At 43.8% G+C, this 26,297-nt stretch overlaps 1 protein-coding gene across 6 annotated transcripts in view; it reads right to left on the bottom strand.

The window, feature by feature from the left end:
- Positions 1–7,739: 7,739 nt before the first annotated feature.
- The window catches only part of LOC147056229 (lysine-specific demethylase 2A-like), a 161,303-nt gene continuing 142,745 nt past the window's right edge, over positions 7,740–26,297 (bottom strand). For all 6 annotated transcript variants that reach the window (XM_085912640.1, XM_085912637.1, XM_085912636.1 and 3 more), the window contains one exon: positions 7,740–12,399. In XM_085912640.1, the coding sequence (XP_085768766.1) occupies positions 12,218–12,399 (182 nt within the window). In that variant the 3' untranslated portion in view covers positions 7,740–12,217. The remainder of the gene's footprint in view (positions 12,400–26,297) is intronic.

A 26,297-nucleotide genomic window follows, 5' to 3' on the forward strand; every position in this document is an offset into this window, starting at 1 on the left:
ACCACTCCGAATGAGGGGTCCAGCACTCTCTGCAACTTGCAGTGACTGAGGTGAATCCAGCTGGGCCGTTCGGCAATCTTTACTGCAGTGGGGGTAGTCAGCAAGACTTGGAATGGTCCCTCCCACCGTGGGCTGGCCCAGTTCTTTCTTTTGATGACCTTGATGTAGACCCAGTCTCCTGGCTTGATGGGGTTGTCAACCTGTGGGGAAGGAAGATCAGGCGGCAGTAAATTTGCATTTGACACATCTTCCATTTTGAGCGTCCTGATCATGTAATCTGCCAAGGACTGTTCTTCATCTGCTTTTTGCAAATCTGCAGTGAACACAGGTAGTCTCAGTCAGTGAGAGACATGTGGTCTCTCATGGATGATTTCAAAAGGTGTTAGCCCTTCTGAAGTGCTTTTGATAGTAGCGTTTGCTCGTTCAACCAGGCCTGCACTGGATCGGTGCCAAGCGCAGTGGTTTTTTAACGTTATCCCAAGGTGTACAGCCCGTTTTGTACAACTTAGTTCACAAAGTGTGGACCGTTGTCACTGTAAATGATCTGCGGGATGCCATGAACCGGTATGACGGTTTTGCAAATGGCTTTTGCCACTGTTCAGGCATCTGCTCGTTTAGATGGAACTATTTCCACCCATTTGGAAAATGCATCAATCATCACTAGGCAGTATTTGTGAGGTCCACTTTGTGTGAGTTCGATAAAATCCATGTGCATGATTTGAAATGGGTAAGACGGTTTTGGAAATGAGCCTCTCTTAGGTCTCATGTTTCCTTGTGGATTATGTTTCACACAAACAGGACATGCTTTACAAATTTTTTTTAAGTAAGCATCTAAACCAAAGGTAGTGCATTGTTGATGTATGATGGACCTCATCCCTCCTGTCGACACATGGCAAGGCCCATGTGTCGCAATTGCTGCTGCCTTAAAAAGTGACTTTGGTAAAACAGGTTTATCATTGATGCAGTGGATATGATCTGTATCCACTATTACACCTTTTGTCGTCCACATTTTTTTCCACCATTGGAGCATTGCCCTGCATGTCTGTCAGTATAGTTTTATCTATGAGTTGCGTGTCCTCTGAATCTATCAAAAAAACTTCATGGCCATGTTTCCCTGCTGCTGCTTCTTTAGCAGTTTTGTCTGCTAATCTGTTTCCATTTGAGACTTCATCTGTGCCTGTGGTGTGAGCAGCACATTTACACACAGCAAGTTTAGCAGGTAAATGGATGGCCTGCAACAAGTCTTCTAACAAGGAGGCATGGGTAACCGGCTTACCGGTCGATGTTGTCATCCCCCTGCGCTCCCATTGTTTTGCAAAATAGAACAGAGTAGAAAACGCATACTGACTGTCTGTGTATACAGTGACTTCCTTATTTTCCGCTAATTGACAAGCTCTTGTCAGTGCAACTAGCCCAGCAGCCTGCGCTGACCTGTTGTACGGAAGCTTTTCTGCTTCAATAATCTGGTTTGGCAATTTCACAATTGCATAACCACTTTGATTGTTCCCTTTAGGATCCTTTGAACATGATCCATCCACAAACCACTTTTCCCCTTTGTCAAGTGGTGTTTCGCTTAAATCTTGTCTGGGTAGCTGTAGATGTTCTATAGCATCTAAACAGTTATGTGGGGTTCCCTCTCCTCCATCTCAGTCAAACAAACATTAACTAGTCAGGGAAGCGCATAAGCGTGTGCCCTTCGAAACACCCACACCACTTCCTCATAGCTTCGTTAGTAATTAGCAATCCAAAAGCAACTTTTTCTTTGGGGTTTTTGTTTTCTTAGCATGTAACTTGCACAAAATCACTCTTTCGTCAAAGTTGCTCCACTAATTTTCCATAGTAGTCTCCAACATTCAACCCATATTTTCCTTTCATTCAGAAAATCATTCGGCCCTGCTCATTTGCATCTCACACACAGTCACCAAAGAGGAGTCTTTTCATCACATTGGTCTCACTTTATCCAAGTCCTCCACACAACATTCATATACCATTCTCAACACAATCCTTATCCAATTATTCCTAATGATCCTGATCATACCGAACAATTCACCAATCCCCCAAAAAAAAACTCAACACACAAAAAAACAGCTTGCGAATTAATCAGATTTCTTTTTTTCTTTTTTTAATTAACCAACTCAATCTCTCGGATTTAACTAAAATATAGAAGTTTGTATACTCTTATAACACAAATCATTTTTTTTTTCAAATTTAGTTTTGCAATGTGTGAAATCCACAACTTTGCTTCATCCAATTCCAGAAAACATGTTTTCTCTGTCTTTTGAATTTGTCATCAGGGTGAGACACTAATGAGCGCTAGTGTAAACCAGTTTCTGCCTACAAACAGATTTCTTTCTTTTCCTCTTTTTTTTTTTTTTTTTTTAATTCTTCAAAATTGTTTCTGTTTTGCGGTGCAAATTGGATAGACCACAGTCTAACAAATTTCTTTGCACACAGGTTTAGCCAAGTTTATCAGTTTAACACATATGCACAGCTCTCGGGTGCGAGGGGAGGGGACCCGGCATCAATGATTCGTCACAAGCTGGCCATTTCTTGCGGTCGATCATAAAGCTGGTCCCGCCCATGCACGCGAGGACAGCACAATCTAATTTTTCTATTTATCTTTTAGAAACAAGTTGTATTTCTTTACCACTTCATTTGCAAATTTTTACTTCAGTGTGCATACATAATTTGACCCCTTGTCATTTGTCGTTGGGCATACAATCAGCATTGTCATACGTCTTGTATGTACAGTTCTAATAACCTAAAAAAATGACATGTTTTGCTGTCATATGGAGAAGGCTTCAGGTCTTTTAAATTTGGATACATGATTTGCCCCTTTTGCCCCTCTGCTTGAGCCGCGCCTTGAGCTGCGGCCTTGCGCCTGCGCACTGGGGCCTTATTATGTTCTGGTCTGACAAACACTTGTGACCTCATCACTTTTCATCTTTCTATGTTTTGTCTTTTGAATTTGTTCTCTTCTCCCTTGTGAAGCTTTCAACCACACTCTAGCACAGCTCAATTCTCTCTCTTTTCTTTCCTTTCCCAGTCTTTTTGTCTTCCTAGCCACACTCCTCCAAAACCTCTATCACTTCTTCCACATTTCAACTTTCAACTTCCCTTCTACTCCATACTTTTTTCTTCCACCTTGGCATGTATCGCATACAATTAAGAAATCTACTCGCCATGTACTTCTCATCTCCTTCAAGAGCTAGAGATTTACCGTTTTTATTTCCCATCTTAACTTGGTATTTTTAGATTTTTCCAATTTTTTTTCAATTTTAGTTTTTCTTTTTTTTGAGGATCCTCAATGCAGGATTAAATTGACCCTTCAACAAAATTGCCTCTTAGTCAAGTTATCCTACCAGTCACACACTCAACCACACAGCTTTCATGCAAACAGCTTGGAAAAACGGACAAAAAAAAAAAAAGAATCTACGCCCTTCTTCAATGAAGAAAAAGAAGCTCTGTTTTTTTCCAACCCGTTCCTTCCATTGGGTCTTGGACCCAAGCTGTTTCTTGGCTTGAAAAAAACATAGCTGTATCTCATAGCTCAGACAAACCAAAGCCGAATCTCATAGCCCGGACAAACCAAAGCCGTATCTCATAGCTCGGACAAACCAAAGCCGTATCTCGTGCACTTTTAACTTTAAGGCTTTTACTTACTTGTCCCCTGGTTCGTTGCACTGCCGGATCCCGTCAATCCACTGTTGTCAGACGAAGGCAGACCTAAGATGCTGGTCCAGCGAAGAATTTTCTTGCCAGGTCTTTTCTTTACCAGGTCCTCCTAATGGACGCTGGCTTGTCGACAGTGCAGCACGTCGTCCTCCGTCGATCAGCGGTGGGTATGTTGAAATCCGGGTAACGGCACCAAAATGTTAGAGATGTTCTGACTCTAACTTATTTTGCAAGAACCACACGGGAGACAGTATGCCCTTTAAGCACTTGCAAGTGGAGAGCCTGTTTGTTACTGTAGGTACAGCAATGTTCGAACAAACTCTGCCGTTAGTCTCTTACAAAAGCATATTTATTGAGAACAAATAGGGTGGGGGTGACATTGGACATGTTTGGTGGTCACCTCAGTAACTGGTTAATCAGTGCACAGGGGCCCAGCTCATTCTTTTACAAGGCTGTAAAAACAGAAACTAGTGGAGCATTGTAGATGACTAAGCAAGAAAGTGTTTCCACACCATTTGGAAAGTTTCAACAACTGAATGTTTAAACTTTTCAGAGTCAAGGAAAGGTAAAAGGTTTCAACAAAGTTAATAATTGTAGTCTACATTCCAACATAATCATACGATCAAGATAGTTTATAAACCCTAACAGAAACCCCTTCACGTCATTTTTATTTATTCCCTGAGCAGCGACCGCTGCGAGCTTCCTATTTTCCATCCATTCATTATATATACTACGATATTCCCCAGTCTTCCTCCTATACAGTTTCCTGATACTCTTCTTCCTCTGAACCTGGTGTCAACTGCGACTGAGCTGTCGTTCCAGGAAGGCGAGGGTACCAGGGCGGTCTGTTAGGACGCTGTATGGGGAAACTCCGGGTCCTGGTGTGTGTGCCGATGATTCGAGCAGGAGCACTGATCGAGGGACCACGTGACACTGTCGTAGCCTCACTTGGGAGTGGGAGCCATCATCATCCATACATTCAACATCAAGAACTTTCCTCAAAACTTTCTTCACTTTACCTTTCGCCACCGTAACTGTTAGGGTTGAATAAATTAGGTTGATCATATTATGTTGGAATGTAATCAGTGGTGATTGACTTAGATTAGGTTGATCATATTATGTTGGAATGTAATCAGTGGTGATTGACCTAAGCTTGTCCTGTCTTAACAAAGGAGTAGAACAAAGTGCTAAGATCCTTTGCACTGATTGACCAATTGTAGAAGACGCAATCAAAGTTGTTTTGTCTACTCAACATTGTAAAACATCCCCCGCTATGATGTGATCAGAGGCCAGGTGTTTCAACCCCCACCTTGGCCACCACACATGTAAATTGTCACCCCCACCCTTCTTTTCTCAATAAATACTCTCTTGCATGGGTGCAGCGGCAGACTTTGTTCGGACAGTGCTGTGTCAACAGCAACGAGCAAATTCTCCACTTGCAGAACCTGTTCGGACATTGTTGTATTTACAATGACGAACAGGTTCTCCACGTGCAAGTGTTCAAAGGGCATACTGTCTCCTGTGTTGTTCTTGCACAGTAAGTTAGAGTCGGAACATCTCTAACATTTTGGTGCCGTGACCCGGATCCAACATACCCGCTGCTGATCGACGGAGGACGACGTGCTGCATTGTCGACAAGCCAGCGTCCATTAGGAGGACCTGGTAAAGAAAAGACCTGGCAAGTAAATTCTTCGCTGGGCCAGCATCTAAGGTCTGCCTTCGTCGAACAGCAGTGGATTGACGGAATCCGAACGTGCAACGAACCAGGGGACAAGTAAGTTAAAGCCCTAAGTGTAAACGCGTAAAGGTGCACAAGATATACGGCTTTGGTTTGTCCGAGCTATGAGACACGCGTAAAAAATTAGAGGTGCACAAGATATACGGCTTTTGGTTTGTCCGAGCTATGAAGTTTACGGTTTGGTTTGTCCGAGCTATGAAGTGTACGGCTTTGGTTTGTCCGAGCTATGAAGTTTACGTTTTGGTTTGTCCAGGCAAAGAACAGCTTGGGTTAAAGTCCCAGTGGAAGGAACAGACTAAGGAAAACAGAGCTTCCTTTTCATTCATTGAAGAGGTGCGTAGATTCTTCTTTGTCTGTTCTTCCAAGCTGCGGGATCTGGCTTGGGTTAGAGTCCCAGTGGAAGGAACGTGCTAAGGAACACAGAGCTTCTTTTTTGTGATTCAAAGAAGAGCGTAGATTTTTCTTTGTACGTTTTTCCGAGCCAAAGAACAGCTTGGGTTAGAGTCCCAGTGGAAGGAACAGGTTAAAAAAAAAAAAAAAAAAAAAAAAAAGACAGAGCTTCTTTTTCTTAATTGAAGAAGGGCGTAGATTCTTTTTTTTGCCTGTTTTTCCGAGCTGTTTGCATGAAAGTTGTGTGGTTGAGAGTGTGAATGGTAGGATAATTTGACTAAGAGGCAATTGTTGTTGAACGGTCAATTTAATCCTGCATTGAGGATCCTCAAAAAAGTAAAACAAAAAAATTGAATAAAAATTGGAAAAATCGAAAAATACCAAGTTAAGATAGGAAACAAAAAACGGTAAATCTCTAAACTCTTGAAGGTGATGAGAAGTACATGGCAAGTATGCGATACATGCCAAAGTGGAAGAAAAAGTATGGAGTAGAAGGGAAGTTGAAATGTGGAAAATAGTGGTTGATGTTTTGGAGGAGAGTGTGGCTGGGAAGACAAAAGGACTGAGAAAGGAAAGATAAGAGGGAGAATTGCAATGTGCTAGAGTGTGGTTGAAAACTTCACGAGCGATGTGAACAAATTCAAAAGACCAAAAATGGAAAGATAAAAAGTGATGAGGCTGCCATTCCATTAACATTTGAAAAAGAATTTAGGGTGCATAATGGCATCCCATTCAATGATGCAGCTGAGAGTGCTTATCAGCAACAGCTAAAATATGCGCTCCCCAATGGTTCCCCACCTGAATTAGACAACAGGGTGCGGAAACACTTGGTGGATACAGATAATATCCACCGCATCAATGACAAACCTGTTTTACCAAAATCACTTTTTAAGGCAGCAGCAATTGCAACACATGGGCCTTGCCATGCGTCGACAGGAGGGATGAGGTCAATTCATGGTCAATTCACTACCTTTGGTTGAGATGCTTACTTAATTTTTTTTGTAAAGCATGTCCTGTTTGTGTAAAACATAATCCACAAGGAAACATGAGACCTAAGAGAGGCTCATTTCCAAAACCATCTTACCCATTCCAAATCATGCACATGGATTTTATTGGACTCACAGAAAAGAACCTGTGATCAAACTCTTTTGGATTAATGTCAACGCAACTGTTAAAGGACGAACGTTGCCGCAAGTGGCCTACACAGAGAGACCAGCTGAAGTGAACTATACATGTTACATCCAAGGAAACAAGACCCACAAATGCATCAACGACGACTGCTCTCCAGGAGGACACTGGATGGGAGCTTTGGATGTCACTGCTAAGTGTCAGGATGAGAGAGCCATTTCAAGTGGTTGTCCGATGCTGCCCGCCAACTGGACAAGTGTCTGCACCAGTGTGGGTGACAGACCACACCTACAGGATACAACATCATCAGCTGACGACAGCACGCAACTCTTCTGCACGTCCAACTCTTCTGCACGTCGACGCAGGACCGTTGTGACCTTTGACTCTCATGATCCTGTCTGGGGATGGTTCTGGACTTGATGACTGCAACACGACGGTTCCAGCAAGGAAGCAGATCCACCATCACTATCTCCCCGCCCCCAATTCAAATAGAGGCAGAATAATCCTCTTCCCCCTTGGTGGCCAGGTAGTCTACCCTGGCCACTGAAGACGACAACCACACGGCAGACACTTCCAGGTTCTCCCCCGACGAAGCAGTGCTGCAGAGGGGGTGAGAATTGTGCTCACCCTCCAACAGTGGGCGTGCCAAGCCCCCGACGGCTGAACAATCACGAGCAATTTTTGTCTTGACTGTTGTTATTGGTAACATTCTGGTCGCCTAAGGCAGAGGGACCGTGTGAGACTTTTCCTGCATTATAACATCTTGCCGCAGGTTTTTCACTCACACACTAAAATTGATCTACGTAGATTGCAATGATACGCTGTTTCTGTGTTTTTGTTGTTTTTTTTTTTTTTTGTTTTTTAAATTGTTTTTCCTGACAACATCATATGATAAACAGGAGGGATATGTTAGGGTTGAATAAATTAGGTTGATCATATTATGTTGGAATGTAATCAGTGGTGATTGACCTAGATTAGGTTGATCATATTATGTTGGAATGTAATCAGTGGTGATTGACCTAAGCTTGTCCTGTCTTAACAAAGGAGTAGAACAAAGTGCTAAGATCCTTTGCACTGATTGACCAATTGTAGAAGACGCAATCAAAGTTGTTTTGTCTACTCAACATTGTAAAACATCCCCCGCTATGATGTGATCAGAGGCCAGGTGTTTCAACCCCCACCTTGGCCACCACACATGTAAATTGTCACCCCCACCCTTCTTTTCTCAATAAATACTCTCTTGCATGGGTGCAGCGGCAGACTTTGTTCGGACAGTGCTGTGTCAACAGCAACGAGCAAATTCTCCACTTGCAGAACCTGTTCGGACATTGTTGTATTTACAATGACGAACAGGTTCTCCACGTGCAAGTGTTCAAAGGGCATACTGTCTCCTGTGTTGTTCTTGCACAGTAAGTTAGAGTCGGAACAGTAACAACCGTAAACTGAAAACTCAATCTAGGGATAGCCGAGCACCGAAAGTGGTCATTCTTTCAATCTGTCAACCACTCTAAAATAGCGTGGGACCCTAAGGCCTAGTAATTTACTGGGTGGACATTAAAATCTAAGAAGTATTATGTAAAAAACGGAAGAAATTATCACCTGCTACTTAATATTAATCTAGCCTATCTCTGTATAATCTGAGACCCATCTTAATAAGAATGTTCCACCTGCCGCACTCAATATCCCTGGATATAACATGGTCAGGAGAGACAGGGAAGGAGCAAAGGGTGGTGGGGCAGAGCAGTATTAAGTGTCAGGAAAATCTATATTTGAAAGATTATAATCTGGAGTGTTTGGCTATATCCTCGAGAAGACACAATTCAGCTTTCTTAAAGCCTCAGAAGTTTCCATATTTTGGTGAGTGATGAGAAAAATAGATGTGACAGGGCACTTTCGCCACTGTTAGGCTGCTCATTTCTTGCTCTTAAATCAGCCACCGAGAAACTAATCCTTGTGATTTGTTGACGTAGTCATAAATAAAGATGTCTGTAAATTTTAGTGCCAATTGATAGCTGTTTTTGGACATTTTAAGCGATAGTCTGTGCAATGATTTCCAGTAAGTAAAGAGTGGAGAATTCTAGTATTGATTTTTTTTTAAATTATGTCCTATCACATAAGTGCCAATGTTGGGTTCGTGTTACCATTTCTTTAAGAGTATGAAATACATCCATATACACATTATTTAGAATGCATGTAATCTTTTCATAAAGATTACACACTTTTAATAAACATTAACACTTTTATGATAAGTAAAAATGATGTCAGCACTAAAGTTCATGTCACTGAAAGAACCGTAGTGATTGGGGAACGATATTTAGCACAAAGTGACCCACCCACTTTTGGAGCTTGCTTCCAGGTTGTTGTTTTTCAACCAGTCTACGTTACCTAAGGCAAGCAGACTGTTAGGAAATATGTCAAATATTATCATTAGATTCTATGTATCTGTGTTGAAGATCTTCCAGTATGTGACAGTTCGACCTTGTGCTCATGACTTGGCAGCGTGTAGCTGACTAAGGAGCACATGACTGGAGTTATGACTGTTAGGAAATATGTCAAATATTATCATTAGATTCTATGTATGTGTGTGGAAGATCTTCCAGTATGTGACAGTTCGACCTTGTGCTCATGACTTGGGAGCGTGTGGCTGGCTAAGGAGTACATGACTGAAGTCATGAGTCGCGTCAAACAATAAACTCCTTGGTTAGCTCTGGCAGCCATCTCATGAGTAGCTCATGAGATGGCTGAAGCAGACAAACGTCTTGTTTAAGTAAAGTGATGAGTACGCCATGAGACGTATACATCCCATGCGCACCAAGACTACTTCTTTGTTAAACTAAAGTCATGGAACGACCATACTGCTCTTTTCAACAATAACATCTCTGTTTCTCTGAAGTCATGAGGAGTAATGAGATGTCCTTGCTGTTTGACAAGCTATGCATTTGTGTAAACTCCACGACCAAACTGGAGAAAGGGCGCGAATCTCAGCCACACTTGCTCTGTGTCTGGTTTACGCCCTTCTCCAGGGGTCGTTTGCCATTGAAGACAGCTCCTGCCTCTGTGAGATTCTTTATAAATGTTGACAGACCCAACACAGACAAACTTTGTAATGCATACTATTTCCTGGCTTGGTTTCTCATGTTTTGTTGTCACCTAGTGTCTGAAATGGACCACGTCGGCCGGCTCGCCGCACTGCAAGGACAAGAATCATCATTTTCATCAATAACATGGTCAAACTATGAGTGGCCTGCTAATTTCTGACATCACTGAGAGCTGTTGTCATAATTTGACAGTGACTTCAAGGAAATTAAAGAAGCTGCGCTAGTGAACTAGTATAAAAACTAAAAACGCAATAAATTTGAGAGCTGTTTGATGAAACAGCATTGGAGCTTGGTGAAGTGGATGTAGACAAACCTTATGACAATTTTCTTAAAACATTTATTTCTCTTTTTTGTCCACTTCACAAATATAAGCAATACAAAAACTGTGTTAAATGTTCTTGGCTAGCTAAACGAAAACAAAATCCAGGAAAAAAGAAAAAGAAACTGTTCAAAATATATCAAAATAAAAACCAAGGAAGCTGAACACAGATAATAAGGTTGACAAAAACAAGTTAACAGATATAGACCTAGCAAGCAATTGTATTAAAAGAAAATATATGAGAATAAAATTGGTATCAAATCAACCCGGAATATCCTGAACAGTTGAATAAAATGTGACTCATCCAAGTTTATCTATTCAAAATACTTTGAGAATAAGCATAGTAATTATAATGTGGATTATTCTGTATAGGTTCAATTTTCTTTTTTTTTGTGTAAATGTTGGCCTGGAGTTGGATGCTAACATTTCCTGCAACAGAGGGATGATTTACATTGTTATCCTCATGTTCTTAGCAACTTGTGATCAAGAAATAACTGACTATACAGTACTTCATAAAAGTAAAACCAAATGATCTACAGACTTTTAGTCTGTGCCGGCCCGCTCGAAGAACTGCTGTGCACAATCCCAGTGCTGTTTCCACTCTCCAGTGAACCAATTGCAGAACAATCTGACCAATAATGTAAGCAGCACACGGACCTTCGACCTTGGACTGCCTGTTACGCTCAGAGTGGGATATTAGCTGTATCTCAGAGATGGCTACACTGACCCAGATCATCCAGCAGCAACATCAGCAGCTCCAGCAACAGCAGATCAAGCAGCATTGTCAGGAGCTGGCCCAAGTCCGCAAGGCTCTTTAGGACCTGACACCGCCTTTGACCCATCTGTGCAACGGCTCTCTCTTACCGGCGGGTCATGCTTTGCATCCTGACCGGCCTACTGGTCGAAGGGGTTGTCCGAGAAGGTGCTGTTTTGCTCCTTTGCCGGTCTCAGTTCCGGCCCCCGTCTGAGAATGAGGCGTTGTCAATGGTTCAGTCCGACGATGACACTTGGGAGACTAACTACTTTGATAACTTTTGACATGCCTTTGGTTCCTCCCCTGACCGCCTCGTGTTGGGGTCCTATTTTTGGGATGTCCCTTGGGGGGGGGGGGGGGGGGTGTTATGTCACTTGTCCGCTCCAATCGGCTCCTCGGACAGTTTGGTCTCTCTGGTCCTGCCACTCCCATCCTGTCATGCAGTGATTAGCGCCTATCGTCTGCACACGCTGTGACTCATTACCACACCTGCTTCCAGCATGTCAACCCATCCCCGTTACTCTCCGTCCGATTGTCCCTTTATGCTCAATGCTTCTATCTGAGTTTCCGACCGATTCGTGTTGCTGACCCTGCTTGCTTGCCTGTCTGACCGACTAACCCTGAACACTGCCTGCCCTGACCTCTCACCTGTTCTTGACCACGATTCTGCCTCACGTCCTGCCAGTTGGTTTGCTCTGCTCCTCTGCTCGTTCTGTCAGGTTCGATCTTTCGCCCGTCCCCAACTACGAGATTGCATTGCAAGACCTGCTGTGCGCAATCTCAGCTCTGCTCCCAATCACCAGTGATCCAGTTGTTCATGTCCTTCCTCTTCCTCAACCCATAAATAAAATGTTCGTGCTGCACTTGGTTGCCCTGCCTCATCCCTTAAATTACATTATTGATTGAACCATTTGCATTCACAATTTGCTAGAATCTGAATCTTCACACAACAAAATTAGTTGATAAACTGACAATAAAATATTCGACTTCATCTAAAACAACTACTTATGTCCTTAACAGAATCGATCAAACTAATAAAAACATTTTGTTTGACTGATATGCAAGCATAGCTGGTCAGAAAAACTCGTTTATTTTGGGCAGACAATAACAACCGCTTAGGTTAGACATTGAATGACTTTCTCCTCAATCATACAGTACACAGCGATGTGTGACAGGTCAGCGATAAAGGCGTTGCAGGCTTGCATACTGATGTTCTTGCAGCCTCTTATGTCCAGAAGAGTCAAAGAGGAGATCCGCTTCAGGTAGGACATGCATCCATCACTCAGCTGATGACAATCTGATTTGGCACACAGACAGAACACACTCAATTGTTTTGTCAGTTCAAAGTCAAGTCAAAGTTCGCTTTATTGTCAATTTCTTCACATTAGAGATCGAAATTACGTTTCACACCGTCCCACGGTGACTAGACACAGTACACAATCAAATAGCACAAAGAGTATAAACGAACAGACAAGAGCAACGAATAATAAGCAAATAACCCAAATAAATAAACAATGAATAAATAAATAGACAAAGAGCAGCAAAATAGAGCAAGCCCGAGGACAGCCATGGCTTCCAGTTAGCCCGAGCGATGACGTACTTAGTGAGGGTCACATCATCAATGCACTTTGCGATGTACGAGGTCACAGAGTCAGCATACTCTTCAATGTCCGTCCGATCGTTGCATGTGGCCGCCCGCTTAAACATTTCCCAGTCCGTAGTGCCAAAGCAGTCTCCAAGAGCATCATAGGCCCCCTCAGGCCACACTCTAACTCGCTTGTGAACCGGCCTGGAAGTTCTCACTCCCACTGTCTGTACGCGGGTGTAAGAAGAACAGTGACGTGGTCAGAAAGTCCGAAGTTGCTTATTAACTCGGCCATGGTTTAGAAAGTTGTCAATGTTGTACCTGAACGGTTCAATAAACGATAGTTCATGAACTTGTTTATATTTTGGACGAACGTGAACTGAATGTAGTGCATTTTTGCGTCATCAAAACAAGTATGCTTGGATGAGCCAAGAAAGCGCGATGACGCTTAAGTCAATGTAAACTCATGTCGTGATGAGCAGCCCCTCTCGCCCTTTTTCTTGTCAAATGGCAAAGATAAGGTATCATCCTATGAGCATTCAAGAATTTTTGGAGAAGTTGAAGTGTTCTCAATGGGATTGAACCAGAAATGTATCAATGTGGGCTTTGGACTTGCGGTAAAAAAAGAACCGTTACGAAAGCAAGACAGTGACTTTGGTTGTACTGTAATTCTACTACTTAACCATGTACTCACATTATTGTTGATCGATGTTCGTATGGAAATTCATCAAAGTCCTCATCTTCTATCCAAAGTAAACAGTTGGGCAAGTTTGCCATGAAACATGACAAGTTCCCACTCATTGTCTTGTTGCTCTTCAAGCAATGATCTCGGGTTTTCAGAAATCTTGAATTCTGCCTTGTAAGCATGTCTCTTTTTCAATGCAATTTTAGAGGGGCCTAATGATGTTTGGTTTGCACAAACAGTATTTATAAATTGCAGCATATTACGTTTGATCTCTAATTGGTTTGTCGCTCCAGTCTGCGTATTTTACATACGCAGTCGGTCGGTCGGCGAAGATGGTCGGGGGCGGGTAAAAGTCAATCAGAGAATGAAGCACCATCCTCGGCAAGCCATCAGAGGGAATTGGCCTCCTGAAGGTGGTACATAGCCCCAGCAAAGACGGCGGGGGGTGCGTAAAAGGCTAGTCCAAGAATGAGGCACTTTCCCCAAACATCCATGATGAGAAGAAAGCCTCCTGGAGGTGGTGCTTAGCTCCAGCGAAGACGGCCGGGGGCACGTATAAGTGCGTCAGAAAATGAAGCACTATCCTTGGACAGCCAGCAGGAGGAGGCGGCCTCCTGGATGTGGCACTTGGGCTCCAGCAAAGACAACCGGGTGCCCATAAATGTCAGTATAAGAATGAGGCACTTTCCTCGGACAGAAGGCAGGAGGGCGCTGGCCCCTGGAAGTAACAGTTCGCCCGTGTAGCGGGGGTGGGGGGAAATGCTAAGTGTTGTTACACCTGGTACCCAAAAAAAAAAAAAAGCTCCAGCTGCGCAGCCAGGTCAGAAGTAAATGCGGGTCTGTGAACAAGGTAACACCCTTGGACAGCCATGAGGAGGACATGGCCTCCTGAAGGTGGCACTTAGGCTCAGCGATGCTTGTGCACAGTCAGTCAGTCTGAGAATGAGCCACCATCCTCGGACAGCCATTCAGAAGACATGGCGCCCTGGAGGTGGCACTTAGGCTCCAGCGATGTTGGCCAGGTAAGCGCAAATGTCAGTCCGACAACGAGGCACCATCCTCGGACAGCCATCAGGAGGACAGTGTTTCGTGGAGGTGGCATTAGGTGCCAGCGATGCTGGCCAGGTAAGCTCAAAAGTCAGTTCGCGAACGAGGCACCATCCTTGGACAGCAGGTGTGACAGCCAGGGCCCCTGGTAGTCTCACAGAGCTCCAGCCCAAACACTCAGACGCTGAAAAAAGGAAGTCCGAGAACGTGGCACTCTCCCCTGGCAGTGGGTGTGACAGCCCAGGCCCCCAGTAGTCTCACGGAGCTCTAGCCTAAACACCCAGACGCTGAGTCTGAGAACGAGGCACTCTCCCCAGGCAGCGGGCGTGAGCAGCCCTTGATCTTACTGATCCAGGGCCCGCAGACTCAGGTTGAAGATGCGCTGTATTTGGTCACCCAGCTCCAGCGCGCAGGCCTTCAGCAGACGAGTACCTCGTCTGGATCCGCTGCCTTGCTGGGGCGGAGTCTCCTCAGCTGTCTGCTCATTTGAGCCGCTGTCGCCCTGGGTAGAAGGGTGTTGTCTCCCAGTCTGCAGGTGAGTGATGGAGCAGTGGGAATCTGGGACCAGAAGGGGCAGATGGGAGTAATGGTGATGGCAAGTGGGAGTGGTCAAATCTGTTGAAGATGTCGTTCAACTGGTTCGACCTCTCCATACCCCTACCAATAGTGATACCTTTCTTTGGGCCGCAGCCGGTGATAAACCTCCCAATCCTCATTCATGCTGTTCTTCTGCAGCTTCTGCTCCAACTTCTTCCTATAATGCGATTTTGCATCCCGAGAGCTGGACCCTGAGCTGACTCTGCACGTGCTTCACCTCTCGCTGATTATCATCTTTGAAGGTCCATTTCTCATGATTCAGGAGGTCTTTGATCCCACTTGTAATCCAAGGCTTGTTAGCATAGCAGTGCACTGTTCTTACTGGAACCACAACATCCATGCAGAAGTCATTATACCGAGTGGTACAGTCCACAACCTCCAGCAATACATCCTGGGTTGGTAGTCCCAAAGCAATCTCTCAGAGACCGCTGAGCCTCAGGTGACCACTCAGGTGGTCTTTGATAGTCTTCTCACTTTTGTCGTGTAATGAGGCTGAAGCAGGACAAAGTACAATGTCACATGGTTAAAGTCCCTGGAGATCAGCAGCAGTGCCTCACGGTTCTGTTTGCAGTTAAACAACCGCAGAGTGGATGATGTCACACTCGATTCCTGCATCAGGACACGGAGGACTGTAAACAGGAGCAGTAATCCCTTTCTAAAATCCCTGGGCAGATAATAATGACGCGGGCTCACCACAAAAGGTTCAATGTCTTTGCAACAGATGGAAGTTTTTATGTACACATGTCCAGGGTGGCACCAGCTAACAATCAGGTACAGAAAGAGACCACCGCCTTTCAGAAAAAGTGTTTTGGTGTGCACATAGTTTGTTGCTCTGGGCTACAGTTTACAGGGATGAGAACGGCAAATGTGAAAAACCACTGAAAAGTAGCCGGGGTCTGGAGGCCGGGGGGCCGCAGGGGCTCCCATTGGGGGCTGCAAGGGGCCAAGGGCAACGGCCTGGAGGGGGCCCAGGGGGCAAAGCTCCTGGATTTGGGCAATATAGCAACCCCAAAACCATTAATTTCATCACTCAATTTCAACAGTTTTGTTAAAAAAAATATTCCTGGTTTGTGGGCTACAAAGGTGAATATGATACATCAAAATGGCACAATCAATTAGAAAGTTTTTCCTTCTAATGAAAAATGTTATTTTTTTGAAACATATACCTACAACCACATATCTTGTTATCAAACAGGAATGAGAATGGCAAATGTGAAAAAACACTGAAAAGTAGCCGTGGGTCGGGGGGGAGGAGGGGCGATGATCGATCGATCGATCTATCTATATATATATATATATATATATATATATTCCTAGACCGAGTCGAGAACTCAAAATGTTCAAAGAGCCATATTGACCCAAATAAAATAAAAAACATACCTGTCTGGAGCCGCAAAAATCTTAAAGCCTTTTACGTATAAGGCAACATAGACTGTCACTACATAAGCTGTATGCTTACTCATAAAATAATTAAAAAATAAATAATAATAGTGGTATCAATTCGATTATTTCTTCTTGCGGCCCATTAGAGTTCACATACCTGTATATCAGAGCTGTCTGTTCGATATCGGAATTGATGTCCTTGATCTGGTTATCGGTGATATTGTGCGGAGAGGCATGTCTTTAGTTTTCTGAATGATTTAGGTTTTATTTTTGAAGTCCGAAAATAGACACTCTGATATTTTAATGAATGAATCCCTTCATGAACTCGCCATCGGTGAATGGTTTTCCGCGCTTTATTATCTCCCAGGCTACAACAAAACTTGCAGCAGTAGTAGAGTTTGGAGATGGAATCCACTTTTTGTAAATGTTTTTTCGGTCCTCAAATTTCTCCACCAGCACTGCAATTGCACATTTTATCAGAAAATGTCGCTCCAAATTCCTTTTCTTGTTAATTGACAACTTCTCATTGCAAATCAAACATGCAGACAATGTTTCAGCATTGGCAATGAAAGGAAATAGTTCAGTCCATTCTTTCTTAAAGCCTCTGTTCTCATCAGCAATCTTTCTCTTTTTGCCTTCTGAATCCATGGCCAATCACTCACACACCTGTTTGTTTTATAACTCGCATGTGCTGTCGTAGACCATGACGCAATTTTGCTATTTGACGCCATTTTTTGGAGCAACTTTATCAAGCAACTGAGCATGCGTGGGGGCACGTGGCTGCCGCTTCTCGCTGCTCCGACTTATACTGATTTTCTTTTCTTTTTTCCTCGATCTCAAACTGGATCACCCGCCGAATTACCGAGGATAGTTTCAAGAATCTTGGCGCGATCTGTGTTTGCTGTGTGCTGGCTGGGCTTGTTGGTACCGTGAGGCTTGGCGTGAGAGCCATTGATGCGACCTGGACGTGGTGGGCTCCTTGGCGGCCCTGCATCGCCGGCCGGTGCTGCCGCGGCTTCCTGCCCCCAGGGCTTTGCCCGGCGCGCCGCCGTCGATGACGACGCAGTTGCTTGCGCGTCTCACCATCTGGCTTTTGGCTGCGGCTAATGCCCCCACTCGTCTCCAGGATCCGCCATTTCTCCACGTTTGTCATGGTACTCCATTACACGCCCGCTGAGCTTCGCCGACTCGTTCCCGCACTCCGAGACCTTGCCCTTCTGCGCCGACCCCCCTACATTCACCGCGGATCTCGCCGAAAATTCATTTACACTTCAATTTCTGGAAACTGTATCCCAACAATTTGGACTGACCGCAGCTCACACAACGGCTTCAACGCCTCCTCCTTACGTCATCGCACCAACCCACGTCATCAGAACCCGTCCTCTGCGAACCTTTTCAACCTCCTGTCAATTCCAACCCCCCCGGCTTTAAAACAAAAGCCCCTGAAAATCGGCCTTTTCAACACACGTTCCCTCAACAATAAAAGCCTTATCCTCAACGAATTCATCACAGACAACAAACTTGATCTGCTCTGCCTAAATGAAGCATGGCAAAAATCCCTGGACTATTTCTTACTAAATCAAACCACCCCTTCAGGTTACTCTTACTTGGACAGCCCACGCATTGAGGGCAGAGGAGGTGGCATTGCTGCAATTTTTAATCAAAACCTCAAACCCCGCACCCTGTCCCTTCCCTCTGCCCCATCATTCGAACATCTGGCTTTTAAACCTCCAGGACCTTAACCCCTTATCACTGTTATTATTTACCGCCCCCCCCAAACCAAACCCATCGTTCCTATCTGACCTCTCAGAATTCATCACTGCACTTTTCTAAGTTTCATCATCCCTCCTGCTTCTTGGTGATCTTAACCTGCACAATGATTCCCCTGACTGTAAACATTCTATGGACTTCCTGGATTTCCTCAACTGCTACGGCTTCACTCAACACATTACCTTCCCTACCCACAAGCATGAACACACCCTAGACTTAGTCTGCAGTACTGGCCTCCATATCCATAACATTTTTAGCTCTGACCTTACCATATCTGATCACCTAGCCATCTTATTTGACATTGATACCCCCACCCTTGATCCAAAACAAAACCGCACAATTATCTTCCGTAACCTAAAGTCCATCTGCTTAGACACTCTCTCTCCACCTGCATATCAAAAACCCTTTCCGACCCAACCCCCCCGGAAAACCCAACGCCCACAGACCTTGTCAACACCTACAACAACATTATGTCGACCTCCTTCCACACAGTGGCTCCTCTGAAAACCAAAACGGTCACCTTTACTCACTCCGCACCCTGGTTCAACCCGGAACTCCATAAACTTAAGAAACAACTTCGACAGCTAGAACGACTATGCAAGAAAACCGGCCTCACAGTCCATGGCCTCGCCTACAAAGACCTTATGCAGCACTACAAATCAGCCCTTAATAAAGTTCGCTCATCTTACTACTCTGGTATCATCCACTCTGGTTCTTCAACCCCACATTCCCTGTTTTCGACCATAAACAAACTCCTCAAACCCCACGACAATACTTCATCATCATTCACCCCAGAGAAATGCGACACTCTTTTGACATTTTTCAACTCAAAAATTGAAAACATCTACCACCAGCTCTTATCCTCCCCCTCTAGTACCCCACAACCTGAACCCACATTCTTTTCATCATCCGTCACCCGGCTATCAACTTTTCCCCCCATAACTTCTGCTGACATCTCCCAAATACTCTCCCCCATGAAATCCTCTAACTCCCCCCTGCCGTAACATCTCAACTCAAGACCCACCTCCTTTCAAATAACCTGTATGAACCACTCCAATCTGGTTTCCGTACACACCACAGCACTGAAACGGCACTACTTAAAGTCACTAACGATCTCCTGCTTTCCTCTGTGTCTGGTTCTTTCACGATCCTTCTCCTTGACCTTGGTGCTGCCTTCGATACAGTAAACCATTCCATCCTTCTCAACCGCCTAGAATCCATCGGCATCACCAACATTGCCCTCTCCTGGTTCAAATCCCATCTGTCTGACAGATTTCACTACATCACCATTGACCAACAAAAATCCCGCACCACCCCTGTTGCACATGGAGTCCCTCAAGGATCAGTTCGGGGCCCCATTCTTTTCCTTCTGTACATACTTCCCATTGGTCATATCATCCGCTGCCATGGTTTCAATTTCCACTGCTACACTGATGGTATTCAACTCTACATCTCCACCAAAACCATCTCCCCTGCCATTCTTTCTACCCTCACTCGCTGCCTCACTGACATTAAAGACTGGATGACCCAAAACGTTCTCAAACTAAACAGTAACAAAACTGAATGCATCATCTTCGGTCCTAAATCCAGCCTCCCCACCTACCACAGCTTCACACTCTGCATTGAAGGTCACTCTGTCACTCCCTCCCCTTTAGTCAGAAATCTTGGACTTTATATGGATCCCACACTCTCCTTCAAATCACATATCAACTACGCCACCAAAACATCCTTCTTCCATCTAGGAAACATTGCACGCCTATGTCCCTTTCTTTCCACCCCTGCAGCAGAGACATTAGTTCATGCATTTATTACCTCCTGACTGGATTACTGCAACAGCATCTTGTACGGCCTCCCCTCAACTGTCCTTCACAAACTACAATGTTAAAAACTCTGCTCACCCGCTCACCCAGCAGACAGCACATCACCCCTGTCCTCCGTCATTTTCACTGGCTCCCCATAAAACAGCGCATACATTTCAAGATCCTTGTCACCACCTATAAGGCCCTAAACAACCTTGCCCCCACCTAACTATCTGAACTCCTGCACCGCTATACCCCCACCGGCCGACTCCGCTCTGCTGATACCAACTTGCTCACCCCCTTTACCTCGACCAAATACCGGACCATTGGAGATAGAGCCTTTGCTGTTGCTGCCCCCACTCTCTGGAACTCTCTTCCCCCGACGATCCGTAATGCTGACTCCCAGCACTCCTTCAAACACCATCTCTAGACTCGCCTCTTCAACTCTGTGTATAACCCTTAACTTGTTGTGTGTGTGTGTGTTTTCTATGTAAAGCGGCTTTGAGTGTTTTGAAAAGCGCTGTATAAAACCGATCAATTATTATTATTATTATTTAATATATTTACAACTACATACATTTTTACAGCATGAGAATGGTTGTGTCATGATTACCATATAAAAACCATATTTAAAACAACAAAAAAAAAAACATATTTTTCCATTTTCACGCATTTTCGCAAAAATTCCAGGGAGCGCTAGGGGCGTGCTAAAGAGCCGCATGCGGCTCTGAAGCCGTGGGTCGCCGACCCCCGCCCTAGACCTATCTAACTAAATAACTCGTCTACAAGTGATGAAAACCCAATTGCAAATTCACATTATGGCGGTGTGAAAGCACTGAGTTCTCCGCGTAAGTTAAGAAATGGAAATGATGTGACGAAAGTAGCGCCAAAATGCTGCCGAAAATAAGACAGCTGCCAGTTAGTTATGTTTACAGAGGCAAGTCAATTTCCGTAAGATGCCGTCGCAGCGGGTGGGCAAATGCTCGCGAGTCGCCGAGGCTAACGTTGCCCGGCCACTCCCCCCCCCATATATAAACAACAATTTCTCAACGGATTTACACAAGTCACGATGATACTTTCGACGGAAAAAACACGGGGATCCGTGGAGAATTCTCATCTCTGAGTTAAATAGAAAAAAAAAACTAGTACTGTTGTTTATTAAAAACTCACTTCCTATACCTGTACATTCAAATATGGTACTGACCTGAGACAGCAACCTGTAATTTTTGCTCACTGTTCAGTGATCTGCGCTCACAAACCGGAGGCGTAGTATTTGATCCCCAAGTTCAGTGAAGGCTGCAAGAGTAAAACGCCACTGGTACTCCTTTAGGATGGCACCCTAATGTCTCATAGAAATAAATTTGAATTTTCACTGTAATTTTACGGCTGAGTTCGCGACCTGCCCGTGTCCTCTAGTGGCCAACAAGAAAAACAACATACAGTAATCTCTCGCTACATCGCGCGCGGTTCATTTATTGCGGCTTCAGTACATTGCGGATTTTCTTTTCCAAATTAAAAAATCAAAATAAAAGTTCTAAATTGAGAAATTATGACACAAAAACTTCCCACACGCCAGCAGAAGCGAGGGAGTTCCCACACATTCCAGTACGCACACTTGTACCTTTTTATGTAAAAAAAAGTTCTTACAATAAGAGTTCTAAAAACATATTTGCAGTATTGTACCTTGTTATAAAAAAGTTGTAAGAATGAAAGACTTCTAAAAATATACTGCTCAAAAAAACAAAAGGAACCATTTTGTTTATCAGGGTATGGCATGAATTCAATTACACTTTTCTGATAAGGTTTTGGTCAGGCACGTGGCTGAGGGGGTTGTTAATCAGTTTCAGCTGCATTGGTGTTGATGAAATTACCAACAGGTGCACTAGAGGGGCAACAACGAGATGGTGTCCAAAACAGTACTGGTTTTGCAGATGGAGGCCATTCATGCCGACTGGGAGCATGAGGTGATTTCTTAACCCTCCTGAAGTTGCGCAGATTGTCCAACTTTTCCAGGATGGCACATCCATGCATGCTTTTGCAAGAAAATTTGATGTGTCTCCCAGTACAATCTCCAGAGCATGGAGGAGATTCCAATTCCCGGAGACAGGCAGTTCCTCAAGGAGACCTGGACAGGGCTGTAGACGATCCTCATCCCATCAGCAGGACTGATATCCGCTGCTTTGTGCAAGGACGAACAGGTTGAGCACTGCCCGAGCCCTACATAATGACCTCCAGCAGGCTACTGGTGTGAATGTCTCTGCCCAAACAGTCAGAAACAGACTTCACGAGGGTGGCCTCAGGGCACGACCTCCTGTAGAACAGCAGAATTGGCAAGTTTGCCACTGGCGTCCTGTGCTTTTCACAGATGAGAGCAGGTTTACCATGAGCACCTGTGATAGACGTGAAAGGGTGTGGAGAAGACAAGGAGAGCGCTATGCTGCCTGCAACATCATTCAGCATGACCCGTTCGATGGTAGGTCAGTGATGGTCTAGTGAAGCATTTCCACGGAGGGACGAACAGAACTCTACAAGCTAGAGAACGGCAGTCTGACTGCCATTAGGTATCGGGATGAAATCCTTACACCTATGGTCAGACCCTACGCCGGTGCAGTAGGTGCTGGGTTCCTCTTGATCCACGACAATGCCCATCCTCATGTGGCAAGAGTATGCAGACAATATCTGGAGGATGAAGGAATTGACAACACTGAATGGCCCTCACGATCACCTGATCTAAACCAGATAGAACACTTTTGGGACATAATGTTTCAGTCCATCAGACGCCGCCAGGTTGCTCGTTAGACTTTGCAGGAGGTCACTGATGCCCTTAGACAGATCTGGGAGGACATCCCACAAGACACCATCCGTCGTCTCATTAGGAGCATGCCGCCACGTTTTCAAGCATGCATATAAGCATGTGGGGGCTACACAAGATATTGAAAAGAGTTTTGAATTGCAGAAATTGAATTTAGGCAAAATGGACAAGGCTGCCACATCATTTTTTCACTTAGATTTTTGGGGTGTCTATATACTGAGCCCTTTGTAGGCTGAAAACTTTTATTTCCATCAAAATGTGTGGCATCCTTTTGTTCCTGAGACATTAAACTGTCCATATCAGTATAGATATCCAACTTTCTTTTTCACCATTGAAATCTAATGTGTTTTCAAAGTGTTCCTTTGATTTTTTTGAGCAGTGTATATAAAATACCCCCCCACCCCCGCTACTTTGGCTTTTTCACATTTGCCATTCTCATCCCTGATAAACTGTCTAAAAATACAGTTTTTTTCCGCACGATAAGGTGCTTTTAAAGCCTTTAATTTTCTCAAAAAACGAAGGTGTGTCTTTTAATAAGGTGTGCCTTTTGTGTGGACTGAATTAAAAATCTGTGAAGTTGTTTTATGTGGCTTCTGCACACAGAGACGTAATATACTGGCGTAATATATTGACCCGATGAACCAATTAGAGCAGGGGTACTGGTCCGTGGGTAACTTGGTACCGGGCTGCCAAGCAGCACAGAAAAAAATAATTTACTGTATTTTCCGGACTATAGGGCGCACCTAAATACCTAAAATTTTCTCAAAAACCGATATAATCTGGTGTGCCTTATATATGGATCAATTGATAAATTGGTTGATCCATACTGGTTGTACACAGTGCTCTGGCAAAATGTTTCAGTACGTTTTAGTACGACTAGTAAATTACAAGGTCGCCTCGCTTCCCAGCATTACGGCAACCGTGGTCAGGGGGCGTCACTGAATAGCTGTTGTACCCGTGAGGCTATTTGAAGGCTCATGGGAGTTTGTGGGTGGCTAACGCTATAGTGATAGCTGCTATACACACAAGGCTATTTCATGTCAAAATAGGCTGCTCTGTTAATGTTTCGAGTAAATTAATGGATCGATATGGAAGGGAAACATAGGGTACCAATCTGTTAGATCAAACTTTAGTCAGTTCTGATCATTTTAGAGAAGATAGTTGGAGAAACGCGATTGTTTACAGAGGGCTCATTGGTTATTGGCTAGTGGATGCATACCTAGTCAACCTCAGTTTGTTGCAGCCTAGCTTCTATTTTATGTGCCTTTTACTCCGGTGAATATATGAAATACTTTCTAAAACTAGAATTTGCAATTTCTGGAGAAATTGAATGTGAAGGCGAAATGGTTGAATAACTTTTTGGGGAATGCTGCCGAATGATGTTGAAACGAGTTGAATTACTTGAGAAATGTAGAAATTAGAGGTGAAAAACTTAATTTTGGAGAATTTGGTGGAATTTTAAATTTGAAAATGTGTAATTTTTGGTAAGTGAGAATTTGGGGAATAGGGAGAAAAAAGATGAAGAGTTGAAAGTTGGAATGGTTGAATCAGTTGAAAAATGTGGAAATTAGAGGTGAAAAAGAGAATTTTTGAGAATTTGGTGGAATTTATGGTAAGTGGGAATTTGGGGAATAGGGAGGAAGAATATGAAGAGTTGAAAGCTGGAATGGGTTGAATGGGTTGAAAAATGTGGAAATTAGAGGTGAAAAACGGAATTTTGGAGAATTTGGTGGAATTTCAAATTTTAAAATGTGCAATTTATGGGAAGTTGGGGAATATCGAGAATCTTTCCGAATGTGATGTGAATGTGCTGAATGATGTGAATTTCAAACTGAAACTATAATTTACAATTTCTGGAGATATTGCGTGTGAAGGCGAAATGGTTGAATAACTTTTGGGGGAATACTGCGGAATACTTTTGAGTCTTCCGGTTCAAAGATATCACTTACGGTTTATTTGGGTCACTTCCGGTTCAATTTAGGCCACTTCCGGTTCAATTAGGCCACTTCCGGTTTAGCTGAGGCAGCTTCCGGTTTAGCTGAGGCCACTTTCGGTTCAATTTAGGCCTTTCCGGTTTATTGAGGTCATTTCCGGTTCAATTTGGGCCACTTCCGGTTTAGCTGGGGTCACTTCCGGTTTTCCTGAGGTCACTTCCGGTCTATTTGGGGTCACTTCCGGTTTGTCTTATGTCACTTCTGGTTCATTGGGGGTCACTTCCTGGTTACCTGGGGTCACTTCCCGTCCAATCAGGGCTCATTGGGGTCACTTTAGGGTCAATCCAAGATGGCCGCCACATGGTGGAAGTGGGGGTGTGAATATGGGAAGCTTAAGGTGAAGTTGGAATGGGTTGAATCGGTTGAAAAATGTGGAATTTAGAGGGAAAAATGGAATTTTGTAGAATTTGGTGGAATTTCTACCGTAATTTTCGGACTATTAGTCGCTCCGGAGTATAGGTCGCACCACCCATAAAATGCACAATAACGTGAAAAAAAACATATATAAGTCGCTCCGGAGTATAAGTCGCACTTTGGGGGAAATGTGTTTGTCAAAATCCAACACCAAAAACAGACACGGACCAGCAACAACAGGCTAAAAGATACGGTATGCTAACGTGACATACACAAACGAGAGGCTGAGAACGGGCCTAACGTAACATTCAGAGTTATTCAAATGATTATTACATAAATAACACGTTTATCAAACCATCTGTGTCACTCCAAATCATAAAATACATCGATCATCGATCGTGTAAACAATGCCGCGTACGCGCGCCGTCGGACTCGTGATTTGCATGTCCAATTATTCCACAGACCCATACAACAATATATAAAGTATATTTCAAATAACTATCATATAGCAACAATATTACCAAACCATCTGTCACTCCAAATCATAAAATACATCAATCATGTAAACAATGCCGCGTACGCGCGCCTTCGGACTCGTGATTTGCATGTCTAATTATTCCACAGACCCATACAACGATATATAAAGTATATTTCAAATAACTATCATATAGCAACAATATTACCAAACCATCTGTCACTCCAAATCATAAAATACATCGATCATCGATCGTGTAAACAATGCCGCGTACGCGCGCCGTCGGACTCGTGATTTGCATGCCTGGCGTGATGTGTGCTCGCATGCTGTCCATCACAAGCAGAGCTTGCATCCTAAATTGCATTGCTGCCCCTACTGTTTTTTTTTTATTATTACTATTTTTTTTTACATCACCACACTAAATTCTCTTCACCAAACCTGTGCTTTTTAAAAACTCAAAAAAACAGCGCTTTCCCCCAGTTGTTGCGTCACGGCCAATGGTGAAATTTAAATCACCCTCATTCAGTTTAGTGTGAAAATAACTATATTTCTTTTTCAGTTGTTTTTTTTTGTTTTGTTTATTTGTTTCATGAACTTTAATATTGTGCTTTAAAGTGTGAATTGGTTTATTCGTTTTTTCAGTGTATTAAAAATAATATGTGAGGTGATCAACTGTAAAAGTATTTTTTTTGGA

The sequence above is a fragment of the Syngnathus leptorhynchus genome, chromosome 5 (assembly GCF_054491065.1).
Source record: "Syngnathus leptorhynchus isolate UIUO chromosome 5, UIUO_Slep, whole genome shotgun sequence".
NCBI classification, from domain to species: domain Eukaryota; kingdom Metazoa; phylum Chordata; class Actinopteri; order Syngnathiformes; family Syngnathidae; genus Syngnathus; species Syngnathus leptorhynchus.